The sequence below is a fragment of the Oryctolagus cuniculus genome, chromosome 1 (assembly GCF_964237555.1).
Source record: "Oryctolagus cuniculus chromosome 1, mOryCun1.1, whole genome shotgun sequence".
NCBI classification, from domain to species: domain Eukaryota; kingdom Metazoa; phylum Chordata; class Mammalia; order Lagomorpha; family Leporidae; genus Oryctolagus; species Oryctolagus cuniculus.
Genome location: NC_091432.1, coordinates 178,231,958 through 178,259,218, shown reverse-complemented (window position 1 = coordinate 178,259,218; position 27,261 = coordinate 178,231,958). Strand labels below are relative to the sequence as shown.

The window sequence follows — 27,261 nt, the reverse complement described above, 5'->3', positions numbered from 1 at the left end:
GGATTGGAAGAGGAGCAACTGGGACTCGAACCGGCGCCCATATGGGATGCTGGCACTTCAGGCCAGGGTATTAACCTGCTGCGCCACAGCGCCGGCCCCGGGATGACAGATAAATTTCAGCAGCACAACAGTAGTAGCAATTCTCTATTCTACTTCTAGGAAATAAAATCTATTACTGAAGTAGTCAAAAATGTTCAAGAGTGCTAAAAGTGTTATCTAGCTTGCCATGGATACATGAAAAGAATACTACTAGAGACTTCTACCAACCACCTTTTTCCCCTTACCTACACAAAATGAGTCAACCTCATGGTTGACTCTCTCAGTTGTCAGGGAAAAGAAAAGAGAACCAGAAATGTTCTTGTCATAATAAAGGATCACATGTTTAGGTCTTGTTTTCATGTTACAGGTGTTTAGAAAAGAGAAAGCATAGTGATATAGATTTAGACTTTTGCCACCAGTCTAATTTTCTTTTTTAGGATCAATGAGATTAACATTAGTCATGTTTTAAAGACAACAACTTCAGAGTACATCAAAAACAATCCCAGCTAAGGAATGCTGTATTGAATCCTTTTACATTAGATTATAGATCTAATTCTACCCACATATCCTGTATTTGGAAGGATGAGAAGGCAACGAAGGACATCCAGTTGACTAAGTAGTGGGAAGCAGTCAAAGTGAGCAATGTGGTAAACAGTCTTAAAATTACTATCTAACATGGCTTAATAAAATCATTGCAAGCCAATTAACATGTTATTAACTAGGGCAAAAATGAGTTTGCTTGTTTATGGTTATCACAAACGTACCTCAGTCTATGAAAGCTTTATTTTTCTGCTCATTCCACAACTATTTATTGACTCCCTATTGTGTGTCCCAGTTCTAGGAACTAGGAATATAGCAGTGAGTATGAAAGATATAGTATGGGAATTTTGAGTTATCTACAAGACAGAAAATCATACAAGTACAATTTAAATGTGATGAGTATTTCCATAGAGAAGCACGGGGTACCACAGGAACACACAAGGGGACCTAGATGGAGTCCGGAGTTCTTTAGCTAGGACTTAAAGGGTGAGTAGAAATTAGCAAGGCCAAGGGGATAAGGAAGAGTGAGCACTCCAGGCAAAGCCCCAGAGAGAGAGCTTCCACAGTGCCAGAGATCAGCACGGTCCACTCCATTGAGGCTTCTGTGAGCCACTTAGGAACTCAGGTCTTTAGCCAAAGGGACAACAAAAGGTTTTAAGCAAGAGAGTAATACAATCAGGTATGCATTTTAGACAAAGCCAAATAACTATCAATCGGCACTAGAGAGCACCAACCGGAGCAATGCACACAAGTCCAGCAGAGTTTGGACTCTCAAGGAGCTTTCAAGGACCTCAGAAATGTGAGAGCTCAAGGTAGTACAACCACTTCTGCTTCCTAAGGAACAGATGGGTTGCAGTAAGCTGGAAAGGAATCTCAAAGATGAGTTTCAGAGTAGACATTTGGCCCAGTGGTAAAGACACCATGTGGGACTCATGCATCCTGTATCAGAGGGTGTGGGTTTCAGTCCTGCCTCCACTCCTGATTCCAGCTTTCTGCCACCCACTGTCACCCACTGCCACCCACATGGGAGACCTAGGTCGACTTCCCAGTTCCCAGCTTTCATTCCAGCTGTTGCAGGCATTTGGGAAGTGACCCAGCAATGGGAACTCTCTCTCTCTGCCTCTCAAATAAATATATATTTTAAAATATTTATTTATATATTTGAAAGGCAGAGTTACAGATAGGCAGAGGGGGTAGGGGGTAGGGGAGGCCTTCCATCCGATTTCACTGCCCAGATGGCCACAACAGCCAGAGCTGCACCAATCTGAAGCCAGGAGCCAGGAACTTCCTGTGGGTCTCCCAAGTGGGTGCAGGGGCCCAAAAACTTGGGCTATCTTTTACTGCTTTTCCAAGCAATAGCAGAGAGCTGGATCGGAAGTGTAGCAGCCAAGACTCGAACGGGGATGCCAGCACAGCAGGCAGCCCGGTTTTACCTGCTACACCACAGCGCCGGCCCCTAAATATTTTTAAAAGATGGGTAGGTTTCAGATGGAAGAGGCCATGAACAGCCTGAGCCATTTAAAACAGTAATTGACTGAAAATAAATCTGGAAGGGAAGATTTGGGAGGTACCTGGAAAGCTTCAAATGTCTAGCTAAGGAGTTAACAATTTTTCCATATGGGCACCATTGACAGTATCTAAACAAAACAGCATGCTTAGGTGATAACATGATAGATAAATTAAAAGGACAGAAGACTGGACTTAAGCAAGGCAGAAGCCAGAGCTGCCAATGTAAATGTTAACAATGCAGATCAGGGGAACAGATTTGGCAGTTACAGCAAAAGAAAACAAAGGCAAAGTGGGTGCCTGAGTATCTGCGGGGAACAATAGAAAGGAGAGGATCAAGGAGGACAGAAACAGCTCCGCTGGTGTGAACTAAGTGGCTCGCAAACAGGAAATTATAAATTTCATCATAACACACACAATTTTCTATAGTATACTTCAGCATCTCAGAGTGTGGATGGCAGACTGGAACCAATTTCTGAACTAGTTATTATCCAACATGTACAGGAAAGATGAAAGTAAGCATTTAGAAGCTTTCAGTGTACGCTGACAATCATTTGATGTTAAATTTAATTTAAAAAGTGCACTTGTGTTTTTAATACCATTTTTCTAATAAATAATCTTAACAGTATTTTAAAAAGTATGGATGTGTCAAAGACTAAACATTTTTAAAAATCAAAGAACTGGTTCTTTACCACAGGTAGTCTGAGAAACACTATCCAAGTATTTACTACCTTGCACCCCAAATTAACTCTACCTTTGTAAATGCACATTCAAAAATAACATGAATTTGAATATGGGTTAGATAGCAGAGGCTATCAAATTATCGTTAATTTTCCTAGGTGCTGATTATGCAAGAAAATGGCACTTTTAGGAGTGACATGCTGATGTATTTGGGGTGAAATATCACGCCAGGTGCAACTTAATGAATGGCACAGCAAGTGACTAGGACAGAGCAGTCAGCTCACACATACACAGCTGAAGTTAGTATGGCCAAATGCTAACAACAGTTGTATTTAAGATGTGAATGCAAGGGTAACGACACTATAGTTTCAACTTTCCAAAACACAATGTTAAAAAAAAAAAAAAATGCTTCAACCAGTGTCACCTTAAAAAAAAAAAAAACAAAGTCAGGCATACCCTAACGTCACCAGCTCCGTGTCCTCCGGGATGACTTCCGGATCCTCACCTTCCTCTAGGCACTTCAGTTTATCAAGGCTAGAACAAAAAAGGGAAAGCGCTGCTTCAACGACGCACGTGCATCCTGTCCACTGCGAGCTGGGGCTGTGTGCTAAACACATCACCGAATAATTACGAAGTCAGACAAAACCCAGGAGGCGCCTCAGAGGAGAGGCTACAATCCACCGCAATGATTTCTGTGCCGTCAGTGCATATTGAAAGGGATACACGGCCGATTGAAGACGACCAGTACTGTTAAATGACGAAGGGTCACTAAAAGTTATGTTTATATTTGCACCCCAAACAATCCACTTTGGGGGGCAGTAACAGCATCCCTCGGACGTCCCTCAAAAGGTCAGAGTTAAGCAAGGTTTTAACAGTCCTCGCGTTAAGTCTCCTCCAGCCTCATCATTCCGCTGCTCCTCCATTGTCGAAGTGTCAATGGCAGGGACACGTCGCGTTACCCAGACCGCTGCTCTTCATTAACAAGCACTTTATAAACGGGCGAATGGAAACGTTAGCCTTTATGCAGCTGTCTCCTTTCACTCCAACTCGCAGAGATTGAGCATTCGGATGCCAGGACCCGTCCCCGAGTTCCGGGAAGGTTCCAGCGTGTGGAACGCTTTGGAAGGGCGGTCCTCCTACGCCGGGTCTGAACCGCAGGCCCTCCCAGAGAGGGATCCCCCAGGGAGCTCGGGAGCAAGGCTCCCGACGGGCCCCAAGCTGCAAGGACCGCCTGACCCTGCACTCACCTGCACACCGCCCTCAGCTCGGCCGCCTTCTCCAGGCTGCAGTCCAGATCCCGGGCCACCGCGGCATCCCCCGGATCGGAGGCAGCGTCCCCTGGGCACCCAGGCAGCTCCGGTGCCCGCGGCTCCTTCAGCGACAAGTCCTCGGCCCCGCGCAGCCGGCCACGCCACAGCTCCCCAATGGTGCCCACATGGAAAGCGCGCGTGTTAACCTCGGGAATCTCGTACTCTGGAAAGTTGTAGCCACCACTGCCAGGGACCGGGTCCTGACTGTCCCCCATCCAGCTGCACGTTGGGCCACCCCGGCTGTCTTCAGCCATGTTCGTCCCCACTCCCTTCCCTTTTGCAAAGCCGAGCGAGCAAGGTCTCGCGGAGCGTGACGGGACTTGTAGTTGCGTAAGGCTCCCGGCCGGCGAGCGGCGGGGCGGCGCGGGCGGGGCTTTACAAACTGCATTTCCCGGCAGGCCCCGGGCCAGGCCCGTCCCCGGGCGCGGTCGCGCGAGGCTCTGCGCCCAGGTCTGAGCGCATTGTTCTCGGGCGGGGAGGTGCGGGATGCGGCTGTGGCTCATTTGCTGCACCTGTGCTACAGTGGCAGTCCTGGCTGGGTTCCTGGCCTCCATTTACGAAGCGCGTTCCTCTGCATGTTAGCGCGGCCTTGCCACTCCCTTCGGTCCAGTTCCTTGCTTCCCGAGGCTCAAGAGTGCAGGACTTTTACTTGATTCTGGGATTCGGAGGCTGCACTGTTGTGCTAGACAAGGGGGCAAGGTCTAAAACCAGGTTCCTTCTGAAACTCCCCAGACCCCCTGCTCCTGTGTAAAACCCAAGCATGGCTGTTCACACGCACGATGTTGTTTACGGAGTGCCCCCTGTGTAACCCATAGTGTACATCGTTAGCCCTTATGTATGTGTCATTTAAATCACCAAACATTGCCAGGTAGGCATTGTCATCTGCTTGTTGCTGGCTGAGGAGGGAGTTAACCGTCAAGAACCAGCAATTTTGGAGCTCAGTTGGTGTAGCTTCAGATGGAGGCCCCAAAAAGCGGAGCAGGACACACAGAAAAAGCCCTGGCTGCTTATGATGCTCTAATCACGTACCATGTAATCCACCCACGAGAAGTGTTTTTTAGTGGATTTTAGGATTTTCAGAGTTGGGTACCCATTACTGCAACCAGTTTAGAGAACATTTTCACCACACCAGGAAAGAAACCTGCATCCATTGTAGCTATCACCTCCAATTCGGCCCGCCCAGTACATCCAGCCCTAGCCAATTACTATTCTGCTTTCTGTCTAGAGATTTACCTATTCTGAGCAGTTAGTGCAAACAGCATTGTATAACACTTGGTTTTACTGTGTCTGGTTTCTTTCACTTAGCAAATTTTCAAGGTTCATCCATGTCTAGCACATATCAGTAACCCCCCTTTTTGAGCCCGATAAATATATTATATGAATGTACTACATTTTGTTTGCTATTTAGCAAAAGATTGTTTCCACCTATTGGCTATTATGAATAATGTTGCTCTGAACATTTGTGTACCAGATTTTGTACAGAACCATGTTTTCATTTCTATCGGGTAGAGACCTAGGATGTTATTCATGGTCAGTCTATGTGGTTAAACCATTAAAAGAACTGCCAGACTTTTTTTCAAAATGGCTATGCCATTTTGTATTCCTGCTGGTAGGGTATGATGTATGGACTTCTCCACATCCTTGCCAACACTATCTTAGTTTTTTATTGTAACCATCTTGGTAGCTGTGAAATAGTATTCTTTGTAGTTTTAAAAAGCAATCTTATCAATCTCTTGTGTTTTTTAGAAAGATTTATTTTTTGAAAGGCAGAGAGTCACAAAGAGACAAAAGATTTTGCATCTGCTCGTTTGCTCCCCAAATGCCCCCACAACAGCTGGGGCTGGGCCAGGAGAAGCCAGAACCAGGGACGCCATCCGAGTCTCCCACGAGGGTGACAGGAATCCAAGTGTAAGGCCGCCACAAAACACACCAAACATTGAAGTAAGGGGAAAGGGTTGGGTTTATTGGTGGAAGAAACCCGACAGACGGGAGGGAAGGGGCAAACAAGGAAAAAGAGACAGCATGTGTCCCGGGAAAAGGGTCCTAATATCCCTTTGTCAGGGGATGGGTAGGGAAGTAGGGGTAGCGAATCCCATTAGGGTGGGGTGAAGCTAACATGTTGGTTGGACCATGAGGTTTAGGACCAAAGCCTACTATGCCCCGAGGTGGAGGTGGGGTAGGGCCTAAGATAGCCTCAGGGGCATAGATGGCACCATAGATAAGACAGTACATTTTATGAACACAAGTACTTGGACCATCATGTGCTGACTGTCAGACACATTAGCAAGAAGCTGGATCAACAGCCAAGGAGCTGGAACTCCATCTCACCCACTCTGATGTGGGTGGAGCTTGACTCACTGCGCCCCAACACCCATGCCTCCTGTGGCTTTGCTTTTCATTTCCCTGATGACATGATCTCCAACAAAATTTTATAAGCTTATTGACCATTGGCATATTTCTTTAGGCAATGAAGTTTCTGTTCAAGTCCTTTTGCCCATTTTAATGTAAAGCTGTCTTTTTCGAGAAGCTCAGTATAGTCTTGTAGGGTACGTCTCTCATTTTTGTCTGCCTGGCCTTTTGTTTCTTAGATCTTATCTTCTCTGCTCCTTTTGGTCCTCCTGGGGCTGCCAATCCTAGAACCCTTCCACCTCTGGCTATAGAGATTGGTTCAAGGATGAACAAGTGGCTCAACTACAGTCAATCAGAATCTTCCGCTGAGATTTTTATCAATGAACTAAGAAACTCTTCTTCCATTCCAAGGACATGAGGATGTGTCCTAGACAGAACCTATCTCTGTCAGTGGAAGAGTTAGGAAGAGAAGCAAGAGTCTGAAAAAACAAAGGCAGGAAATGGAGAAAAAGGAGCCAATGATTGTGGCTAAAGCTATCTCCTCCATTATACTTGCCAAGGGAAGGGAGGCAAAACTTTACTTTGACCGTCTCAGAGATCTTTGGCTGAACCTGAGAATGAAATTGATGAAAGAAAGATCAACAGGAGAAAAGTGCACACATCTGTATTAAATACAAGTTTTATGTGGCACAGGAGATTTCACAGGAAATGAAGGTGTAAAGATGCAATTAGAGTTGGTGGAACCCTTATACAAGGTAGCCTCAAAAAGTTCATGGAAAATATGAAAAAACTAGGCATGGATTTCAGCCATATTTGCACATCTTTTAATTCATTTTTCCATGAACTCTTTGAAGTAATCTTGATACTGAATTGACTACAGCACAGCAATTTATGAAAGTGTGATCAAATAAAGGGGTTTAGGCTAGGGTGGTTAACTGGGTAGAGAAGTGACAAGAAAAAGAAGGGTTGTTTTTAACAAGGCTTGTCTGTACATATTTCCTTCTACTTCAGCGCCCCATCCTTGATGATAACAATGCCAATATACCTCTGCTACAGGGAGGGTATCTTTCTTGTGCAAATTTCATCTCCTGCTTTTAAGAAACAGAAAAGCAGAGGGACCTTCTTGCACCTGTTTTTTGTCTTTAACTTAAAATATTCAATGTTCCAGTTATATTTTTGGGATGACATGTTTTAACTCCATCAGTATATGCATAAGTATATGTTTATTTATATTTATATTTACTATCTTAAGCTAGTTTGAGATGTATTCTCTTACATCCTAAAAACTAATGGTCTTCACAAAACCTGTAAGATTTGGTACCAATCCTTCAACAGGGGGAGCTGTCACTCCAGACAATGAGGTCACACTTCCCTGGGGAAGAACTCAGAGGAACACACTTCTGGGGATTTAGTAACATTGGCTTCAGGAGTGGAGAACAGAGAGGTTCCTGGGCAGCTGTGGGTGAGAGTAGCATCAGACTGAGCATGACGGGGAAAGTGGTTCGGTGTCTCTGCGAGGTGCAGCATCAGAGAACAGCAACTTAAAAAGGCGTGGATTGCAGGGATCCGCAGGAAAGGGTTCATGGGGAGCATCAGCACCAGTCACAATGTGGCAGTCAGTGGTTTTTAGCAGCAGCTGCCCGGTCTTGGGATGAGGCCATGGCAAAGGCAGGTTCTGGCTCTGTGGCAAACTTGGGAGAAGACAGGAGTGTTGCTGGGCCTCTCACTATAACTGGACAGCAACAGCAAAGATGTGGGGTGATTCCAAAGTCCAGGATAAGTAGAGTCCCTCCAATTCTGGGTGAACTTTGTACAAATCTTAGGGGAGGAAAAAAAAAAAAAAGCTAAGATTTCCCAATTGTGAGTGTTGGAACAAAGCACTGGACTGGGGTAGTGGTGTGGGATTTAGAGTGAGGAATTCTTGATAATCAAGATTATAGAGTATTGTCTGGCTCTTGGTTTCCGAAGTCTGTTTATCAAAGGCTAAGACTTGGTGGACAGGAATAGGGTCACATGGGCTCCCAGTGTTTGCTCTGAGCATTACTTTCCTCACCTGAGATGCTTAGGTGGACTCAGCAGGTGATAAAATTAGAAAGAGTTGATGGTGGGACCTGTGACAAACTGGGGATCCCTCAGCCTCTGTATAAAGGGCACAGTTGCAATGATGCCATGCCAGAATCTGCAGGCTTTATCTTCCAGAGCTCCCAAACTTTCAAAAGATGCTAGATAACTAATTTTTTTATGTGAAATTATCTTAACATGTTAGCAAGTAACTTATACAAAATTTAAAAACAGAATTCAGGCCAAATACAATATACACAGGCATCTGGCCCATGGGTCTGCCAGTTTGTGATCTTTGATCTTTTCTGTCTCTAAAATCTATTTAGCTCCCAATTTAGGTAATTCCACATGTGAAATTCTTTCAGTTTGTTTTCCAGAGTAATTTTGCCACTGCTCAAGGCATTCTTTTTCAGAATTAGATAACAGACGCCTGAGAGCATCACCTTGGGATGAACGCATGCCCATTACCCATCACTTCAATGTCAATTATAGCAGCTGCATTTCCAGCCAGTTCTCTCTAATGTCTAAATCTTTCCTATAGATCAGTCATTTAATTTATTATTATCTTCTGGCTTCAGGGTTTTTTCCCCCTTAGTTTAGAATTAATTTAGTTTTTTTTTTTTTTGAACAGGCAATAGCCTTATATAACATATCATTTAAAGATAAAAATATTACACATTATCAGCCATGGAGAGCACCTTCCTGGAAGAAATGATAACCATACTAGCATATTTTTGTGCATCTTTCTGGATAAATCATGTTTACTTATACATTCAGAAGCTCCTCTACAATGGCCTATGTAGGTAAACACATAATAAATCCAAAATGTATTTATTTAAGTCAGAAACTTCCTGCTGCTGCATCAGGAGGGGTCTTCAAGGTAGGAAACCCAGAAAACTTGTCAAAATGAGGCCTTCTAAGCACAATTCTGGAGAGGGACAGAATAACAGCCAACAATCAACGGAGGGAGGCACAAAGCCCATCGGAGGGCTGGAATTGTGACCCTGTCCAGTGTTCTCATTGGAAGGGTGGGATTGGCAATTTCATCTTTCTATTCCCATGATAAAATTAGAAGCTCAGAGGGGTCCATTCAGTACTTTGATCCTGCTAAAGATGGCTCCTGGGGAGAAGCAAGCATTTTGCCCACTTTTAAGGGGCCTCTCCCTTTTTTTTTCATTCCAACAGGGATCTGACCTAACTTCCTATTAGCCCACCCAGCTCCTCACAGTATTAGGAAGTGGGGCCTTTGGGCAGTGAGTAAGTCATGAGGGCAAAACTCTCATAAATGGGATTAGTGCCACCATGAAAACGACCTCTGAAGCTAGCATCGTCTCCTCCACCCTGTGAGAAACACAGACAATGCCATCTGTGAACAAAAACGCAGGCCCTCACCAGACACCAAATCTACAAGCCCCTTTATCTTTTGACTTCCCGGCCCCCAGAACTGTGATAAATAAATTTTTGTTGTTATAAGCCAACCAACCTATGGGATTTTGTTACAGTAGCTCAAACAGACTAAGACAGAAGCATCCTCCATTTTACCTTGTCAGTGACAATTCCGAACAAGCTCGATCACTCTCCTTCTTGCTCCGTGGGGCAGGCATATGTACCAGGTTCAAAGACAAGCCCTGGACGACTGGTTGGAACAGCTGCTGCTACAGCCAAAACCTTTCTAGTGAGAAAGGGATAGGTCATATGCCTCATCCTCACCCATCTGTTAAAACAGCTTTCTTGAAGCCAGAGGGTCGCATAGGGATGTGTTTTTATCAAAGAACAGAGTCTTAGTAGGATGGAGATTACTGTGAGCTGGAAGACTACAGAAAGCTCCTAGTCGCCAGGGCCGTCAGCTGAATAATAACAACCATTCAGAGGCCTGACATTAATTTTATAGGATTCCAGCAACTCAGGTGAAAAAGTGCAATCATCTTGTGCCCTCTGCAATTCTAAAGCAGCCCTCCTTTTCAAAGCTGAATAACTATTAGTAGATCTATATTTGCATAATGATTCTCTTTTTATTCTCTAAATTGCCTCCAGCTCATTGTCTTAGGCGATCTCTGTGGCTTCCAGTTTTCCCACCCCTCCCCCCGCAGCTCTGCTCCGGTGATATGCAAAAATTAGCTAATACATTTTCCCCCAGAACAGTGCCAATTTTATTGTAAGATGTTTTCAATTTTGGATGAGCAAGTAAAGCAAAAAATGTCTACTGGTAGAAAGCACAGAAAACAATTAGGAAATGTTTTGGCCCCTATTGATTACAGGGGCTGTGGACATAGAGGGACATTTGGGAGAAGCTGGAGAGAGGCTTGGACGAGAACACTAACACCCATGAGGTGAGGCTGGCATTAGCCTGAATTTCTGCCAACCAACCATTCTTTATATTTGCTTAAGTTTTTCTTGAATTCAAGGGTATCTGTGAATCACATTTACTGGTGCAAGGGCAGAACCTAGCACCCATCCCCAATGCCTTTGGTGCAGACTTTATCCTGCCATAGTCTCTCCTGCAACTCCCAGTTCCTCGTGATCCTTGTGATAACAAATCAACTTCTTAAAGATTAATACGGAGTGGAACAAGGGTCAGGGTGACTCCGCAGAGCTCTGGATTGCAAGACTCAGAATTCCATCATCACCTCTATGGCTAACAACCTATGTTAGGGTATTTTGAGATGTTGTGTAGGATCTTCAAGCCATGATCAAAGTGATAATCAATCCACCTGGAAACCCCAGACAGGCTGGAGCCCACATGCACCTTCAGAACATACCAGCTTCCTGCTGCCGACCAACTAAGGAAGGCCATGAGCACTGTGGGCCAACCAAAGGCCCACACTGGAGCTGATCATGCACTGCTCACTCTCCACTTTATAAGATTCACTGTCCTTAATCTCTCAGGGTGTTTAGGAATTGAGCGACAGATGCCTGACTTCTTCCTCTGTATGGCGCAAATAAACTCCTTCTGTCTTCCTGGAATCAATGATTGGTTTGCTCTGTGCTGGGTGGGTGCACCTAATATGGGACAGCTGGATTAAGGCCTCCAGCTGGAAGCCACAGCTGGCCCTCCACCCCCACCCTATGTAATCCTATCCACCTACCTGTTAGTCAAACCACCCACCTTCATCTGGGACTTAGAGGGGAGTTGCTATGTAACCATGCCCTTTCTATTCTGATAAAAGGGGCTGACACCTGGGTGGGGCTCTCTGCTGACAGAGAAGAGAGAAGGTGCTGAGGTGCCATCGCTCCACTTCCCTTCCCCCACCTCTTTTCTCCCTCTAGTCCACTCCACTCCTCAACTATACCCACAGGTGTGTGCGACTGCTTTCTCACCTTTTAAATTAACTTTGTGCGCCATATACGTGCCTGTACTTAGAATGATTCTCTTAAGTAGAAGGCAAGGACCTGGAATACAGTTAAACCCCACCTCTCCCACTTCAGACCCACTTTTTTATTTTTTATTTTTTTTATTTTTTTGACAGGCGAGTGGACAGTGAGAGAGAGACAGAGAGAAAGGTCTTCCTTTGCCGTTGGTTCACCCTCCAATGGCTGCCGCGGCCAGTGCGTTGCGGCTGGTGCATTGCACTGATCCAAAGCCAGGAGCCAGGTGCTTTTTTCCTGGTCTCCCATGTGGGTGCAGGGCCCAAGGACTTGGGCCATCCTCCACTGCACTCCCAGGCCATAACAGAGAGCTGGCCTGGAAGAGGGGCAACCGGGACAGAATCCAGCGCCCTGACTGGGACTAGAACCTGGTGTGCTGGTGCCGCAAGGCGGAGTATTAGCCTATTGAGCCACGGCGCCGGCCCAGACCCACTTTTAAGGTTCCTATAGCAATTCCTCCAACCAGGTTTGGGGGGATATTCTGCAATAAGGGGAACGGATCCTGGTAATAGCAGAAAGTGACTGAAGGCTAAAAGCTCTGGAACCAGATAATCAAACACTGTAAGATAAGATTTTGCCCCCCTCTTGGATGGAAAGCATCTTTGAATTATAAGGCTACTTCCCTGTCCACTGGCCCCATTTTTTCCATACCATAGTTTTGGGAGGGAAGTCACTCAACACAGCTCATGCTCAAGGGGCAAGCAGTGGGGATTAAGCTCCATCTCCTGGAGTAGGGAGTAGTTACACTAGTCAGAACTCTGTGAAAGGGGCTGGCACTCTGGGATAGTGGGTAAAGCCGCGGCCTGCAGTGCCGGCATCCCATATAGATGCTGGTTCAAGTCCCAGCTGCTCCACTAATGATCCAGCTCTCTACTATGGCCTGGGAAAGCAGTAGAAGATGGCCCAAGTCCTTGGGCCCCTGTACCCATGTGGGAGACCCAGAAGAAGATCCTGGCTCCTGCCTTTGGATTGGAGCAGCTCTGGCCGTTGCAGCCATCTGGGGCGTGAATCAGTGGTGGAAGACCTCTCTCTCTCTCTGCCTCTGCCTCTCTGTAACTCTGCCTTTCAAATAAATAAATCTTAAAAAAACCAACTCTATGAAGGAGACTTTTGTTCATCATTCAGTTAGCCAATATTTTATTTATATCAGTTTCAACTATGGATGTTTATTTTAAATTTATTTTTATTCATTTGAAAGGCAGAGGGACAGAGACAGAGACCTTGCATCTGCTGGCTCCCTATCTTTATGTTTGCAACAGCTGGGGCCAGGCCTAGACTGAAGGTGGTAGCCTAGAACTCACACTAGGTCTTCCAGCGAGTGGCAGGGTCTCAAGTTCTTGAACCATCACTTGCTGCCTCCCAGGGTACATATTAGCAGGGAGCTGGAATTGGAAGCAGAGCTGGGACTTGAACCCAAGCACTCCAATATGGTCTCTTTCCCAATGGTGTCTTTCATTACTACACGAAATACCTGGCCTGGGTGTTTATTTTATACTTTAATTTCTTAAATTTAGATATCAAGAGATCTCTAAAATTTTATTGAGCTGTTACAGATGCTAGGCACTTTAAATAAAGGACCGATGCTGGGACATACTCATATGCTACTAGCAGCATGAGAGGTAGTATTGGGAAAAAGGTCCACTGACTCTAAAAAACCAGGATATTTTATAGTGAAATTTGGTGGGAGAAGAACACAAGCTGCTTATGCTGACCCTACAGTGGTTGTAGATGGGAGGTGGGATATGACAAAACCAGCCGTGTCCTGGGATAGGATAGTCCCTAAAGAGAAGAGCTTTTTGCCTCTTGGTTGGTTCTATATGCAGGATGCAATGTTGCCTTGATGACTGATCTTCAGCATACAGGAAAGTAATGGGCAGCTGGAGGGAGCAGTTTCTTTGGGTCTTGTCTTTGTTGGTTTAGCCCAAAGCTGTCAAGTTAACATAAAAAGATTTATTTGTTTGAAAGCAGAGTGACAGAGGAAGACACACACACACACACACACACACACACACACAGTTCTTCCATCCACTGATTCACTCCCCAAATGCTCACAACAGCCAGGACTAAGCCAGGCCAAAGCTAGGAGCCAGGAACCCAGGTCTTCCATGAGGATGGTAGGAACCCAAGCATGAAGACCATCTCTTTCTGTCCCAAGTTGCATTAGCAGGAAGCTGAATCAGAAAAAGCAGAGTAGCCAGGACTCAAACCAGGCATGCTGATTTGGAATGGTTGGTTCATAAGTAGTGGCTTAAGCCACTGTGCTACAATGCCTGCTCCTTATAATTATTTTTATCAGATTATCATCCAATAGGAGTACCTCAAAAAGTTGTGAAACATGGAATTAAAAGATAAGTTTATTTGGGTACAAAAAACTTCGAAATCCATGCATAGTTGTTTCATGTTTTCCATGGATGTTTTGAAGACTTCTCCTACAGTAACTGTATTAATCATGTGTTTTTGATATTTTGTCTTTGGGGGCCTGCTGATGCTGGCAAGACCACCACCGCCCCCCCCCCCCCGGCCCAGGGATGACCAATTTATAGAAATCATTAGGAATCTAACTGAGCAGGTACACATTTCATATACAAACCAACCAGACCAGAGCACATATTCCCAACCCCTCTCCTACTGGGCTCTCATACTCAGGGCTACTATTCCCCTGCCTTATTACCCCAGGACCAGGGACAAACACCCAGGGACAACCCCTGTGCCCCAGAGCTCACTGAAACCACTCAAACCAGCCAAATCTTTTTCTTCTTCTTTTTTATTTTCAAAGATGTATTTATTTATTTGAAAGGCAGAGTTACAGAGAGGCAGAAGCAGAGAGAGAGAGAGGTCTTCCATCCACTAGTTCACTTCCCAGATGGCCGCCATAGTCGGAGCTGCACCAGTCTGAAGCCAGGAGCCAGGAGCTTCCTCCGGGTCTCCAACACAGATGCAGGGGGCCAAGGACTTGGGCCATCTTCTACTGCTCTCCTAGGCCATAGCAGAGAGCTGGATCGGAAGTGGAGCAGCCAGGACTCGAACCAGCACCCATATGGGGTGCCAGTGTTGCAGGCGGTGGCTTTACCCACTGTGCCACAATGCTGGTCCCAATAAATAAACAATTAAAAAAATCATAGACTACTTATTTATTTTGCGGCTCACATTTTTCCAGTCTGGCCATTAAGCTATGTCACCCAAAATATGCCACTTAAGCATAAGGATTATTTTGAGCTGAAGTCAATTGAGAACCAGCAGATGCATCAGACGAATTTAACTCCCTTCTAACTACCTAAAAGCATGTTGAGAGCTATTGACGTGGTATTAAGAGATGGGACTTTGGGGAGGTAACTAGGTCATGAGGGCAGTGATTTCATAAATGGTATTAGTGCCCTTATAAAAGGGCTCCAGAAACTGTTTCCCTTCCATTGTGTAAGGACACAGCAAGAAGGTGGAGACGGACTGCCTATCCTCTTGACTTCGCCTCAAGGAAAGAATTCAGGAGCCAGTTAGGGAACAGTGAATAGCGGGCAACAAGTGTTTCACTGAGAAAGAGAAAGTACATACTCCACAGTCAGAATGTGGCCTCACTTGGAGGGAAGGTTTCTGAACTATATTTAACGACATGCGGATTTAATGAAAAGAGAATTACATTCTAATAAAGGGGAGGAACATTCATGGTTTTTCCTGATTTTCCAGAGTCTAACTACTTGTCCTTTTTGCTCCTTGTTTTTTGCTCCAATGTTTCCTGGCATGGCAGGCAGGTGGGTGTGTCATTTAGCATGCTAATGTACTATAATGGGCGCTTAGTGAGATGTAGGTCAAGTTAGGTCAGGCTTGATCCCCTGGTGTTAGCCTGGTCTGGGCTGGGGGTCTGTTTATCTTCAGAGCAAGAGGAACCAAATACTTACCCTGCAGGTCTTGAGATAATAGGAAGTAACTCCAGGTGGCGCAACTCTTCCCTCCAACTCCCTGTCTTAAAGGTGCCATCAGGGGACTGTCCCAACCAGACACAGAATCTGCCAGCACCTTAATCATAGACTTGCCAGCCTCCCGAACTGGGAGAAATAACTTTCTGTTGTTTGTAAGTCATCCAGTTTGCGGTATTTTGTTACAGTGGCCCTAGTGGCAAGGCAGCAATTGTATTTTTTTTTCTTAGTGTTTGCAGTGAAAAGTCTTCACGTCCTTTTAAGAATAAGGCAGGGCTGGCGCCCCGGCTCACTAAGCTAATCCTCTGCCTGCGGCGCCGGCACCCCAGGTTCTAGTCCCAGTTGGGGCACTGGATTCTGTCCCGGTTGCTCCTCTTCCAGGACAGCTCTCTGCTGTGGCCTGGGAGTGCAGTGGAGGATGGCCCAGGTCCTTGGGCCCTGCACTGGCACAGGAGACCAAGAGGAAGCACCTGGCTCCTGGCTTCAGATCGGCATAGCACACCGGCCGCAATACAACACACCAGCCGCAGTGGCCACTTGGGGGGTGAACCAACAGTAAAAGGAAGACCTTTCTCTCTGTCTCTCTCTGTCTCTCTCTCTCTCTCTCACTGTCTAACTCTGTCTGTCAAAAAATTTAAAAAAAAAATAATAAATAAATAAATAAAAGAATAAGGGAGAATAGGAGCCAACATTGTGCTGTAGCAGTTAAGCCACTGCCTGTGATGATGCCAGCATCCCTTATAGACACTGGTTCCTACCCCAGTTTCTCCACTTCAGATCCAGCTCCCTGCTAATGTGACTGGGAAAGCAGTGGAAGATGGCCCAAGTGCTTGGGCCCCTGCACCCATGTGGGAGACCCGGAGGCCGGAGGAAGCTCGTGGCTCCTGGCTTAGGATCAGCTCAGCTCTGGCTGTTGTGGCCATTTGAGGAGTGAACCAATGAATGGAGGACCTCTCTCTCTCTCTCTCTCTCTCTCTTTCTCTCTTTCTCTCTCTCTCCCTCTCCCTCTCCCTCTTTCTGTAACTGTCTTTCAAATAAATAAATCTTTGTAAAAAAAAAAAGAGGCATATGAAGTTATTACTTTCTTTTGCCGTCAAGTTTCTGATTTATAGAGTAGTTAAAAAAAAAGTATTGTCTTCTAAGTTCTAGGTCTAACTTTGGTATTTCCTTGTAATACAGTCTTTATTTTTATTTTTATTTTTTTTATAAAGCAGTCTGAACAGTGCCTATCACGCCTTTATTAGGCAGTTGCTAGTTTTATTTATTTATTTATTTATTTATATTTATTTATTTATTTTTTAGATAGGCAGAGTTAGTGAGAGACGGACAAAGAGAAAGGTCTCCCTTTTTCCGTTGGTTCACCCCCCAAGTGGCCACTACGGCCGGCACGCTGTGCCAATCCGAAGCCAGGAGCCAGGTACTTCCTCCTGGTCTCCCATGCGGGTGCAGGGCCCAAGGTCCAGGGCCATCCTCCACTGCACGCCCGGGCCACAGCAGAGAGCTGGACTGGAAGAGGAGCAACCGGGACAGAATCCAGTGCCTCATCCGGGACTAGAACCCGGGGTGCTGGTGCCGGAGGCGGAGGATTAGCCTAGTGAGCTACAGCACCGGCCACAATACAGTCTTTGAAAACAAATTTTTTTTTAATTTTTTTATTTTTTTTATTTTTTGACAGGCAGAGTGGACAGTGAGAGAGAGAGACAGAGAGGAAAGTCTTCCTTTGCCGTTGGTTCACCCTCCAATGGCCGCCGCGGCCAGCGCGCTGCGGCCAGCGCACCGCGCTGATCCGATGGCAGGAGCCAGGAGCCAGGTGCTTTTCCTGGTCTCCCATGGCGGGCAGGGCCCAAGCACCTGGGCCATCCTCCACTGCACTCCCTGGCCACAGCAGACAGCTGGCCTGGAAGAGGGGCAACCGGGACAGAACCCAGCGCCCCGACCGGGACTAGAACCTGGTGTGCCGGCGCCGCTAGGCGGAGGATTAGCCTAGTGAGCCGCGGCACCGGCCTGAAAACAATTTTAATATATAATATTTTCCATAGCTTAAAAACAAAAAAATTAGTTGTAAGTGAAAAACTTTACTCCCATCCCTTTTGATGTCTTCTAGTTCTCACCACTCCACTCTAATAGTAATGACATTTATCTTATCAGATGGATATAATTCAGATTTTTTAAAAAATTTATTTATTTGCAAGGCAGAGTTACATAGGGAGAGAAAGAGAGAGAGATATATATAGCTTCCATCCCTTGGTTCACCCCCCAAATGGCCACAACAGCCAGCACTAGTCAGCTAGAAGCCGGGAGCTTGGAAGAAACTGCATCTGGGTCTCCCATGTGAGCGGCAGGGACCTAAGTATGTGGGCCATCTTCCTCTGATTTTCCAGGTGCTTTAGCAGGGAATTGGATTGAAAGTGGAGCAGCCAGGACTCAAACCAGTACTCATGGGATGCTAGCATCACAGGAAGCAGCTTAACACACTGTGCCACAACGCCAGTCCCTCCATCAGCTTTTTAACATAAAGGTAAACAAGTATAAATATATATTATCATTGCTTCCTATTTGAAACAAAATGTACTATTGCACTAAATTTTTCTTTTTTTACTTAGCATTGTATCTTAATGATATTTCCTATTGGTAAATAGAGATCTTTCTCATTCTGTTTTTTTACGCCCTTGAAAACTTCCATCAAATGTATATGCCATATTTACTTAACTAGTGCTCTATTAATTTACATTTGGATTGTTTTCAATTATTCTGACAAACAATGCTGCAATATTTCATCTTATACATAAGTCATTTATTTAAAATACATCTGTAGGATAAATTCCAGCAATGGATTACTTAGGTTTAATAGCTCATAAATTTGTCATACTCATGGTATTTTCATAAACTAATACTTCCTTTTTCCTCTTGGAAAATTCACCCTCATTCTCCAATTCTCATTTTAAATACTAGCCACTCCTTGAAGGCTTCCCTGACCTCCTTTCTGAGAATAGTTGCTTGCCCTCACCTTTTGTGCTCTCATTGCCCTGTATTCACCCCTCCACCATGCTCTTACACCTTCACACTGAGATTATTAATTGGTATGGAAGTCTCATCCACTGTTCTAGGATGTTGGAAAGCAGAAATGCTGTCTGCTATATTTTTTTGTAACCCCAGGACCATGGACAGTGCCCAGCGGTCTATGCTTGAGATGGATGGAGAGATGATGAATCAGTGAGTACAACCAAAGACATCAGCTTGAGTAAGATTACGGTTTATGAGAACCTCAGATCATGGTCAATATTAGGTACAGTGTGTATTGTTCTGCTTTAGCATTTGGCTTGGCTGAGCTGAGAGTGATTCTGTTCTGGATCTTTCCACACTTAAGCAAAAGTTGGATTGCCTGTGGAAACTTAACATAGAAGATACAAACAGCTAATTCTCAAGAAGGATGATAACAGGGTTAGCCCTTCAGAAACAGGAAGAACCCACAGGTTTCTCTTTTGAAAATTTCAAGAGGTTACTAATTACCACTTTTTATCTCCAATTAAGTTCTCACAACTCTCAGGAAAGATCCTGGTTGGTCAGCAACCACTTCCCTTGGCTCATTCAGGCACAGTTAAAGACAAGAAGGGCAGCACATGCATGGCTTTTGGAGAAATCATTATGTGCCAGTCATTGTAAGTTTTGACTGTTTGAGGTCCCAAGGCACCAAGAAAGTAGGCTTCCTAACAATGTGTGCTAGAGTGGCAGCAAGCCAGGGGAGAGCAGAAAGCAGGTTTGTGAGAGCAGACGGAAGCTTGACCATTAAGACTTGACCAACAGAGGCTGGCGTGGTGGCATAGCAGGTTAAGCCACCACCTGCAACACTGGCATCTCATATGAACATTGATTCGAATCCTGGCCACTCCATTTCTGACCCAGCTCCCTGCTAATGTGACTGGGAAAGCCTCAGAAGATGTCCCCTGTACTTGGACCCCTGCCACTTCCATAGAAGATCAGGGTGGTATTCCCAGATCCTGGCTTTGGCCTGGCCCAGCCCTGGCCAGTGCAAGCATTTGGGGAATAAACCAGAGGATAGAATCCTCTCCCCCTGTCTGTGTCTCCCTTCCTCTCTATAATGCTACCTTAAAAAAAAAAAAAAAAGGCTGAAGTAATGGGTCAAGAGTTCACAGGCAGTGAATGTGGAGTTGCAATCATTTGAACACATCTGGCTCTGGGTCAGATTGGCTCTGGGAACTGGAAGGGGAGGGAGTTTGCCCCTGGGAAATAAGAAGGGAGCCACTGAGGTGGATGCTGTGGCTGGAAACCAAGCTGGGCCTGGCAAGCACCATTGTTTGATAAAGAACTTGGGCCAGAGCTACCTATACATCTCTTTCCACTCACCTGCCAGCTCTCATTGTGTGGGACAGGCCTGCCTGCCGGAATCTCATGCCATACACCAAGTAAACACCTCCGTTTCACTGTCTCTCAGATGTTGGTGCTGTCATGTTTTTTAGTTGATGTTGTTTGACCTTGTCCAAACTGTAAGCTGGTGTGACTAAGAAAGGAGAGGCTATCAGCATTCATTTTGTGCCTGATACACTCCAGGCCATGATGAAAATCTCAAATGCATTCCTTCATTTACTATCCTCAAAACAGTTCTTTGAGGAAAGATTAGGTCTTTTTTTTTTTTTAATTATTTATTTACTTGAAAGTCAGAGTTACACACAGAGAGAAGGAGAGGCAGAGAGAGAGAGGTTTTCCATCTGCTGGTTCACTCCCTAATTGGCTGCAGTGGCCAGAGCTGCCCCCCTCCGAAGCCAGGAGCTTCCTTCAGGTCTCCCATGCGGGTACAGAGGCCCAAGCACTTGGACCATTTCTGCTGCTTTCTCAGGCCATAGCAGAGAGCTGGATACAAAGTGGAGCAACCAGGTCTCAAACCAGTGCCCATATGGGATACCAACACTGCAGGCAGTATCTTTACCCACTATGCCACTTCACTGGCCCCTCCTCTTGGATTTTAACACAGGTGCATGGGACCCATGTGACCAGTCTTGATAGAGACTATATGCCTGCCATGACATCACGGACCATGGAATAACTTGGAGTCAGGAAACCTCAACTCCGGGTTAGCTATGCTGTTAATTAGGTGATGACTCAGTTTCTCAGCTATAAAGTGAGGGGGTTGAATTAGCTGACATCCAGATTCTTCTATTGTACTGCAAATGCCATGCCTTCTGTTTTCACAGCGCTTGAGGCAATTAGAGATTGCTTCTGCTTTAGACAACTTCAGTGTGGATGTAGATACACCTTATACTGGTACCACATTTTGTTAGCCTCTGTGACAATATGCAGGTACTCTTGACATTCTTCTTTACTCATTTGCTAATTTTTTCACATATTATATGATTCAATGAAGCAGAATTGAGCAGCATACCCATGTGATCTGGCATTCCCAAGGACACTTTGAACCTCTCTACTCAGTTTCTCGTTAGCATTTTGCCTTCCTTACTTCTCTGGTCTGTAAGAGTTATTTAAAATCTTCATCCATACACCCACCAGTTTTGGTAGTAGAAATCTCTTGTTTTTCAAATTAAGTACTTATTCAGAATTCCAACATGTAGAGCAGATGTAAACAAAAAGAAAAAGAAAAACAAATCTGCTGGGGAAATTTTTTGTGTGTGTTGGAAAATAGTTATATGGATGGAAAGTTAGAAGTAAAGTTTTGTATACTAGAAATCAACAGAAATTTAGAGGTAGAGAGATTGCAAAGAACAGGGTAGAGAAAGGGTTCAGCAATAGAGTTGTAGGGTGAAGGTCAATGTTCCTGAAATTGATAGAAAGAAATTTATGGAGTAGATGTGTCTAACATTCAATTTTAAAGCATTTGATTTCTGTGCAATCAATTTTCCAAGTGTGTCTACTACACACAGAAACACCCTTCCATGAGTGGGGCTTTTTGTGTAAGGTGGGTGTTAAGGGGTGAAAAACAAGCAAAAGGGGTGAGTTCCACTTAAACTAAATTAATTCAGTGAAAGAAGAAACTCTCATTTTATCAATCATTTCTGAGTTAAACGTATTTAGGACATCTAATCTTCTAAGCAACTGAAGTAATCAGGTGCTATTATGAACTCTATTTTAGAAATGATGACACTAAAGCCTAGACAAAAGGAACAAATAGTCAGAGAAGGATTTGGATTCAAATTTCTCTCCTCCAAAATCCATTTCTTACCTAGTCACTGACCTTTATGGCTGTCCATGTTGACAAGGATTTGGTCATGGGGACTACAAAATGCTGGAACTAGCAGCAAGTTATTTTTTTCTGCTATTTTTTGTCATTTCCTTCCTGAGTTTTTTCGCTATTTGAGTATTGTGTATTACCCAAGCAAAAGGGATTTACAAGGCAAGTATAAATATGGTGTCAACTTCTGTTCGTTATAACACATTGCGTTCGTTAACTTAGTCTGCTCAGCATTACACTACCTAAGACAGAGAGATGGTCACATTGTAGAAGGCAGTATAACCAGCGTGGTTAGAGGTCAGGTCTGAAGCTCAGCTCAGACATTTCTTGACTGTACAGAGCCAGGCTAATTACCTGTCTGAAACTTCATTGTCTCTATCATAGAAAGGAGTTTACAGGTTAGTGATCTTACTTTACGGTTACACCATCATTGTTGACCTAAATGGAATAACTCAACTTAATCATCCATTTTTTTCCTCTCCAGACCTGAAACTGAATGATTTTTGTCTTATTCCAAAAACATGAAAATCTTCATAAAACAAAAAAGATAATTACAGACAAAAACAAAAACAAGCGGCTGGCGCTGTGGTGCAGCGGGTTAAAGCGCTGGCATCCCATATGGGTGCTGGTTCTAGTCCCGGCTGCTCCCTTTCTGATCCAGCTCTCTGCTATGGCCTGGGATAGCAGTGGAAGATGGCCCAGGTCCTTGGGCCCCTACACCCATGTGGGAGGCCAGGAAAAGGCTCCTGGCTCCTAGCTTCAGATCGGCGCAGCTCCGGCCATTGCGGCCATCTGGGGAGTGAACCAGCGGATGGAAGACCTCTCTCTCTCTGTCTCTATCTCTCTCTGTAACTCTGTCTTTCAAATAAATAAAATAAATCTTTAAAAACAAAACAAAACAAAAACAACCAAACAAGCCTGTGATGGCAACTCTACTTTAGAAAGTTCTAAATATGGGGCTGATGCTGTGGCGCAGCAGGTTAAAGCCCTAGCCTAAAGCACCAATATCCCATATTGGTGCCAGTTCAAGTCCCGGCTGCTCCACTTCCAATCCAGCACCCCTGCTGATGTGCCTGGGAAAGCAGCAGAGGATGGTCCAAGTCCTCAGGCCTCCGCACCTATGTGGGAGACCCTGAGGAGGTTCTTGGCTCCTGACTTCTGATCAGCTCAGCACTGGCTGTTGTGGTCATTTGGAGTGAACCAGTAGATGAAAGACCTCTCTCTCTTTCTGTTTCTACCTCTCTCTATGACTCTTTCAAATAAATAAAATAAATATTAAAAAAGAAAGTTCTGAACATTACCAGCAATAATGTTCCAGCATACATTTTCCCATAGAAGGAATTTTGAATGGGGAAATACTAATTCATAATCAATCAAGTGCTAGAAAACAGAATGCATCACACATTACCTCCTATTATGGGCACTGGAATAGCTAGCTGGGAGCCCAGAATAATATCCTTAGAGAGATGGCAGAGAAATATTCCCTAGCAAAGAGACACTGGGAATTAGGGTGCAAAAAATTTGGGTTGACTGAGCTTAGGGGTAGGTTTTTAATTTCTCTAAGAATTAAATTCTCATAGATACACACTTGCTAAGATTTGAATGTTCATGTGTTGGAAACTTACCTGAAGGCAACAATGTTAGGAAGTGGGGTCTAATAAGAGGTCATTAGGCAGTGAGGGCTCTGTCTGGATGAGTGGTTTAGTCATCTCAAGCGTGGGCTTGTTATGAAAGCAACTTTGGCCTCTCTTGCTCTCTTAATATCTCTCTCTCTCTCTCTCTCTCTCTTTGACAGGCAGAGTTAGACAGTGAGAGAGAGAGAGAGAGAGAGAGAGAGAGAGAGAGAGAAAGGTCTTCCTTTCGTTGTTTCACCCCCAAATGTCCGCCATGGCTGGCACTGTGCCAATCCGAAGCCAGGAGCCAGGTGCTTCCTCCTGGTCTCCCATGTGGGTGCAGGGCCCAAGCACTTGGACCATCCTCCACTGCCTTCCTGGGCCACAGCAGAGAGCTGGACTGGAAGAGGAGCAACTGGGACAAAATCTGGTACCCCCACCGGGACTTGAACCTGGGGTGCCGGCGCCGCAGTTGGAGGATTAGCCAAGTGAGCCGTGGCCCCAGCCGCTCTCTTAGTCTCTTGTGAGCTCTGTCTTTTTGCCTTCTGCATGGGTTGGGCCAGCAGAAAGGCCCTCACCAGATGGCAATTTATGGAAAGAAGAAATGTATGTCTCCTATTTCTAGGGGTTGGGAAGTCCTATGCCAGCACCTAGAAATAGGAGACATACATTTCTTCTCTCCATAATTTGCTAGTTTCTGGTACTATGTTCTAAAAGCACAAAATGGACTAAGACACCAATGGCCCCAGGGGTAGGTACTCTACCTGTTGCCACCCACCTCCAAACCCTTTGTCTACTACTTGTTCAAATCTACCTGTTATGGTGCCTACTTCTCTTGGAATTTGCCATTTACAGAAGTGGCTTGGACTTTTTTCTTATTTTGACATTAGCCAATAGTATTCAAGTCCTGTATTTTGTTTCTCTAACACCTGACTGACAGATTTCAGGTTTCCATAAATCGAATGACCCCTTAGTTTGTTCCTAAGGTCAGACTCAAATGTCTTTGGCTTGGCCTAATCAGATACCACCCACAGTCCAGTGACAACGTAACTCATCTGTATGCTACAGCCTGCAGGAAGACAGGGAAATGTTTATCCTTGCAAGGAGGCTCTATAGGTAGAAAGCAGGAATGGAGCCAGATGATGAGAATGGGATGTAGTGGGTTGAAACATGAGGAATAGGTGATAGGGTGCAAAAAGACAAATTACAATCAGCGTGTCATTAACCAGTTGTTTATAAGCTACCCAGTGAGCTATCATAAATAGTAACTATGGGGTCCGGCGCTGTGGTGTAGTGGGTGAGGCTGCTGCCTGCAGTGTTGGCATCCCATATGGGTGCTGGTTTGAGACCTGGCTGCTCCACTTCAGATACAGCTCTCTTCTGTGGCCTGGGAAAGTAGTAGAAGATGGCCCAAGTCCTTGGGCCCCTGCACCCACCTGGGAGACTGGAAGAAGTTCCTGGATCCTGGCTTCAGATCAGCACAGCTCTGGCACTGTGGCCAATTGGTGAATGAATTAGCGGATGGAAGACCTCTCTCTCTCTGCCTCTCCTCTCTCTGTGTAACTCTTTCAAATAAATAAATAAATCTTAAAAAAAAAAACCAGTAAATATGATATGGTATCCTTCACTCAGTATTTATTGTTGGAATTTCATGAATAAGAAGTTCATAGTAATTTTTCATTTCAACATGGAGAAGATTATTTGCATTGGAACAGTTTTGCCATTGTTTTTTCAGTCACAATGAGATAGACAGAAGTTTTGATGTGTCGTGCAGTAAATATGAATGAGATAGCCCATGAAGAAATTGCCCCAGTTTGGGGATGGAGCCATTTTTTTTTTTTTTGACAGGCAGAGTGGACAGTGAGAGAGAGAGACAGAGAGAAAGGTCTTCCTTTTTGCCGTTGGTTCACCCTCCGATGGCCGCCGCGGCCGCTGCGCTGCAGCCGGCGTACCGCGCTGATCCGATGGCAGGAGCCAGGTACTTCTCCTGGTCTCCCGTGGGGTGCAGGGCCCAAGCACTTGGGCCATCCTCCACTGCACTCCCTGGCCACAGCAGAGGGCTGGCCTGGAAGAGGGGCAACCGGGACAGAATCCGGCGCCCCGACCGGGACTAGAACCCGGTGTGCCGGCGCCGCTAGGCGGAGGATTAGCCTAGTGAGCCGCGGCGCCGGCCCAGCCATTTTTTAAAAAGATTTATTTTATTTATTTGAAAGATAGAGTTACAGAGAGGTAGAGACAGGAAGAGAGGTCTTCCATCTGCTGATTCACTCTCCAGATGGCCGCAATGGCTGGAGCTGCACCAATCCAAAGGCAGGAGCCAGGAGCTTCCTCTGGGTCTCCCACATGGGTGCAAGGGCCCAAAGACTTGGGCCATCTTCTACTGCTTTCCCAGGCCACAGCAGAGAGCTGGATCAGAAGAGGAGAAGCTGGGACTAGAACTGGCGTCTATATGGGATGCCGGTGCTTCAGGCCAAGGCATTAACCTACTGCACCACAGTGCCAGCCCCGGAGCCATTGTTTTTATTGATTCATTTATTCAGTCAATCATTTGTTTATGCAGTAAAAAAATTTGAAAATTAAAAAAAACCTTATTTATTTGAGAAAAAGAAAGAGAGAGCTAGCTCATTTCCTGGTTCACTCCGCAAATGCCCACAATGACCAGGGCTGAACCAGGATGAGGTGGGTATCCAGAGCTAGGACTTGAATCCAGGCACTCCTGGATGGGATGCAGACATCCCAAATGGTGGTTAACTGCTAGATCGAATCCTTGCCCCCGAAAACACATTTTTAAGCTCCTCTTATGTGCAATGTATTCTGAGCATTTCGACAGGAATGAACTGTGGTCTCTGATTTTGAAACAACTAGGTTTATGGGAGAGAAATGAGATTTGTATTCTGTAAGTAGAATGCAATGTAGGAAAAATGCCCTAAGTAATGAAGAAAGAAAGTACAGCAGTTCAAAAGAGGAAGAGGTGACTTTGAATTTGAAAGTTTAAGGACAACTTTGTAGGGGAGATTGTATATGCCTTGAGAAGGACATTTCAGACTAGGCAAACACCTAGCAAACACCCCGAGGTAGGGAAGCACAGCCCATGTGTGCACACATTTTGCTTTATCTGCCTGAGTAATCAATAACAAAGTTCAGAACCCATGCCCTATCCATTGTGAAAATGACTTTATTCCCTCTTGGGATGTCTTTCTCTACCCATGATAACATTAAAATTACATCCAAGGGCTTGGTTTCACTTAATAATGTTTCCAGAGTAGAGGTGCTCATAGCCTGCTATCTCTTGTTAACAAAACAGAAACACACTAGGGGCTGGCATTTGGCACAGCAGTTAAGGCTCTTCCTGGGATGCCTATAGTCTACCTGAGAGTGCCTGGGCTCAAGTCTTGACTCTGCTTGCAATTCTAGCTTCTTGCTAATATGAACTCTGGGATGGATGAAGTGTTTGGGTCCCCGTCACCTACATAAGAGGCCTAGATTGGGTTCTGGGCTTCTGGCTTTGGTCTGGCCCAGCCCTGTCTGTGGACGACATTTTGAGGAATGAACCAGTATATGGAAAATCTCTGTATGTTTTTTCCCTCTTTCTCTTCCTTTCAAATAAAATGAAAATGAATAAAGCTACAAAAATGAAAAGAGAGCTTTAGACTCATGATTTTCTCCAAATAAGTGTCTGTCTG

At 45.1% G+C, this 27,261-nt stretch overlaps 1 protein-coding gene across 1 annotated transcript in view; it reads right to left on the bottom strand.

The window, feature by feature from the left end:
• SNAPC3 (small nuclear RNA activating complex polypeptide 3) overlaps positions 1–4,372 on the bottom strand; it is a 49,655-nt gene extending 45,283 nt beyond the window's left edge. Inside the window, exons 1-2 of the mRNA XM_002708086.5 lie at positions 4,014–4,372; positions 3,223–3,300 (exon numbers count right to left, since the gene is read on the bottom strand). Coding sequence (XP_002708132.3) covers positions 3,223–3,300; positions 4,014–4,330 — 395 coding nt within the window. The 5' untranslated portion in view covers positions 4,331–4,372. The remainder of the gene's footprint in view (positions 1–3,222; positions 3,301–4,013) is intronic.
• Between the last annotated feature and the right edge of the window lie 22,889 nt (positions 4,373–27,261).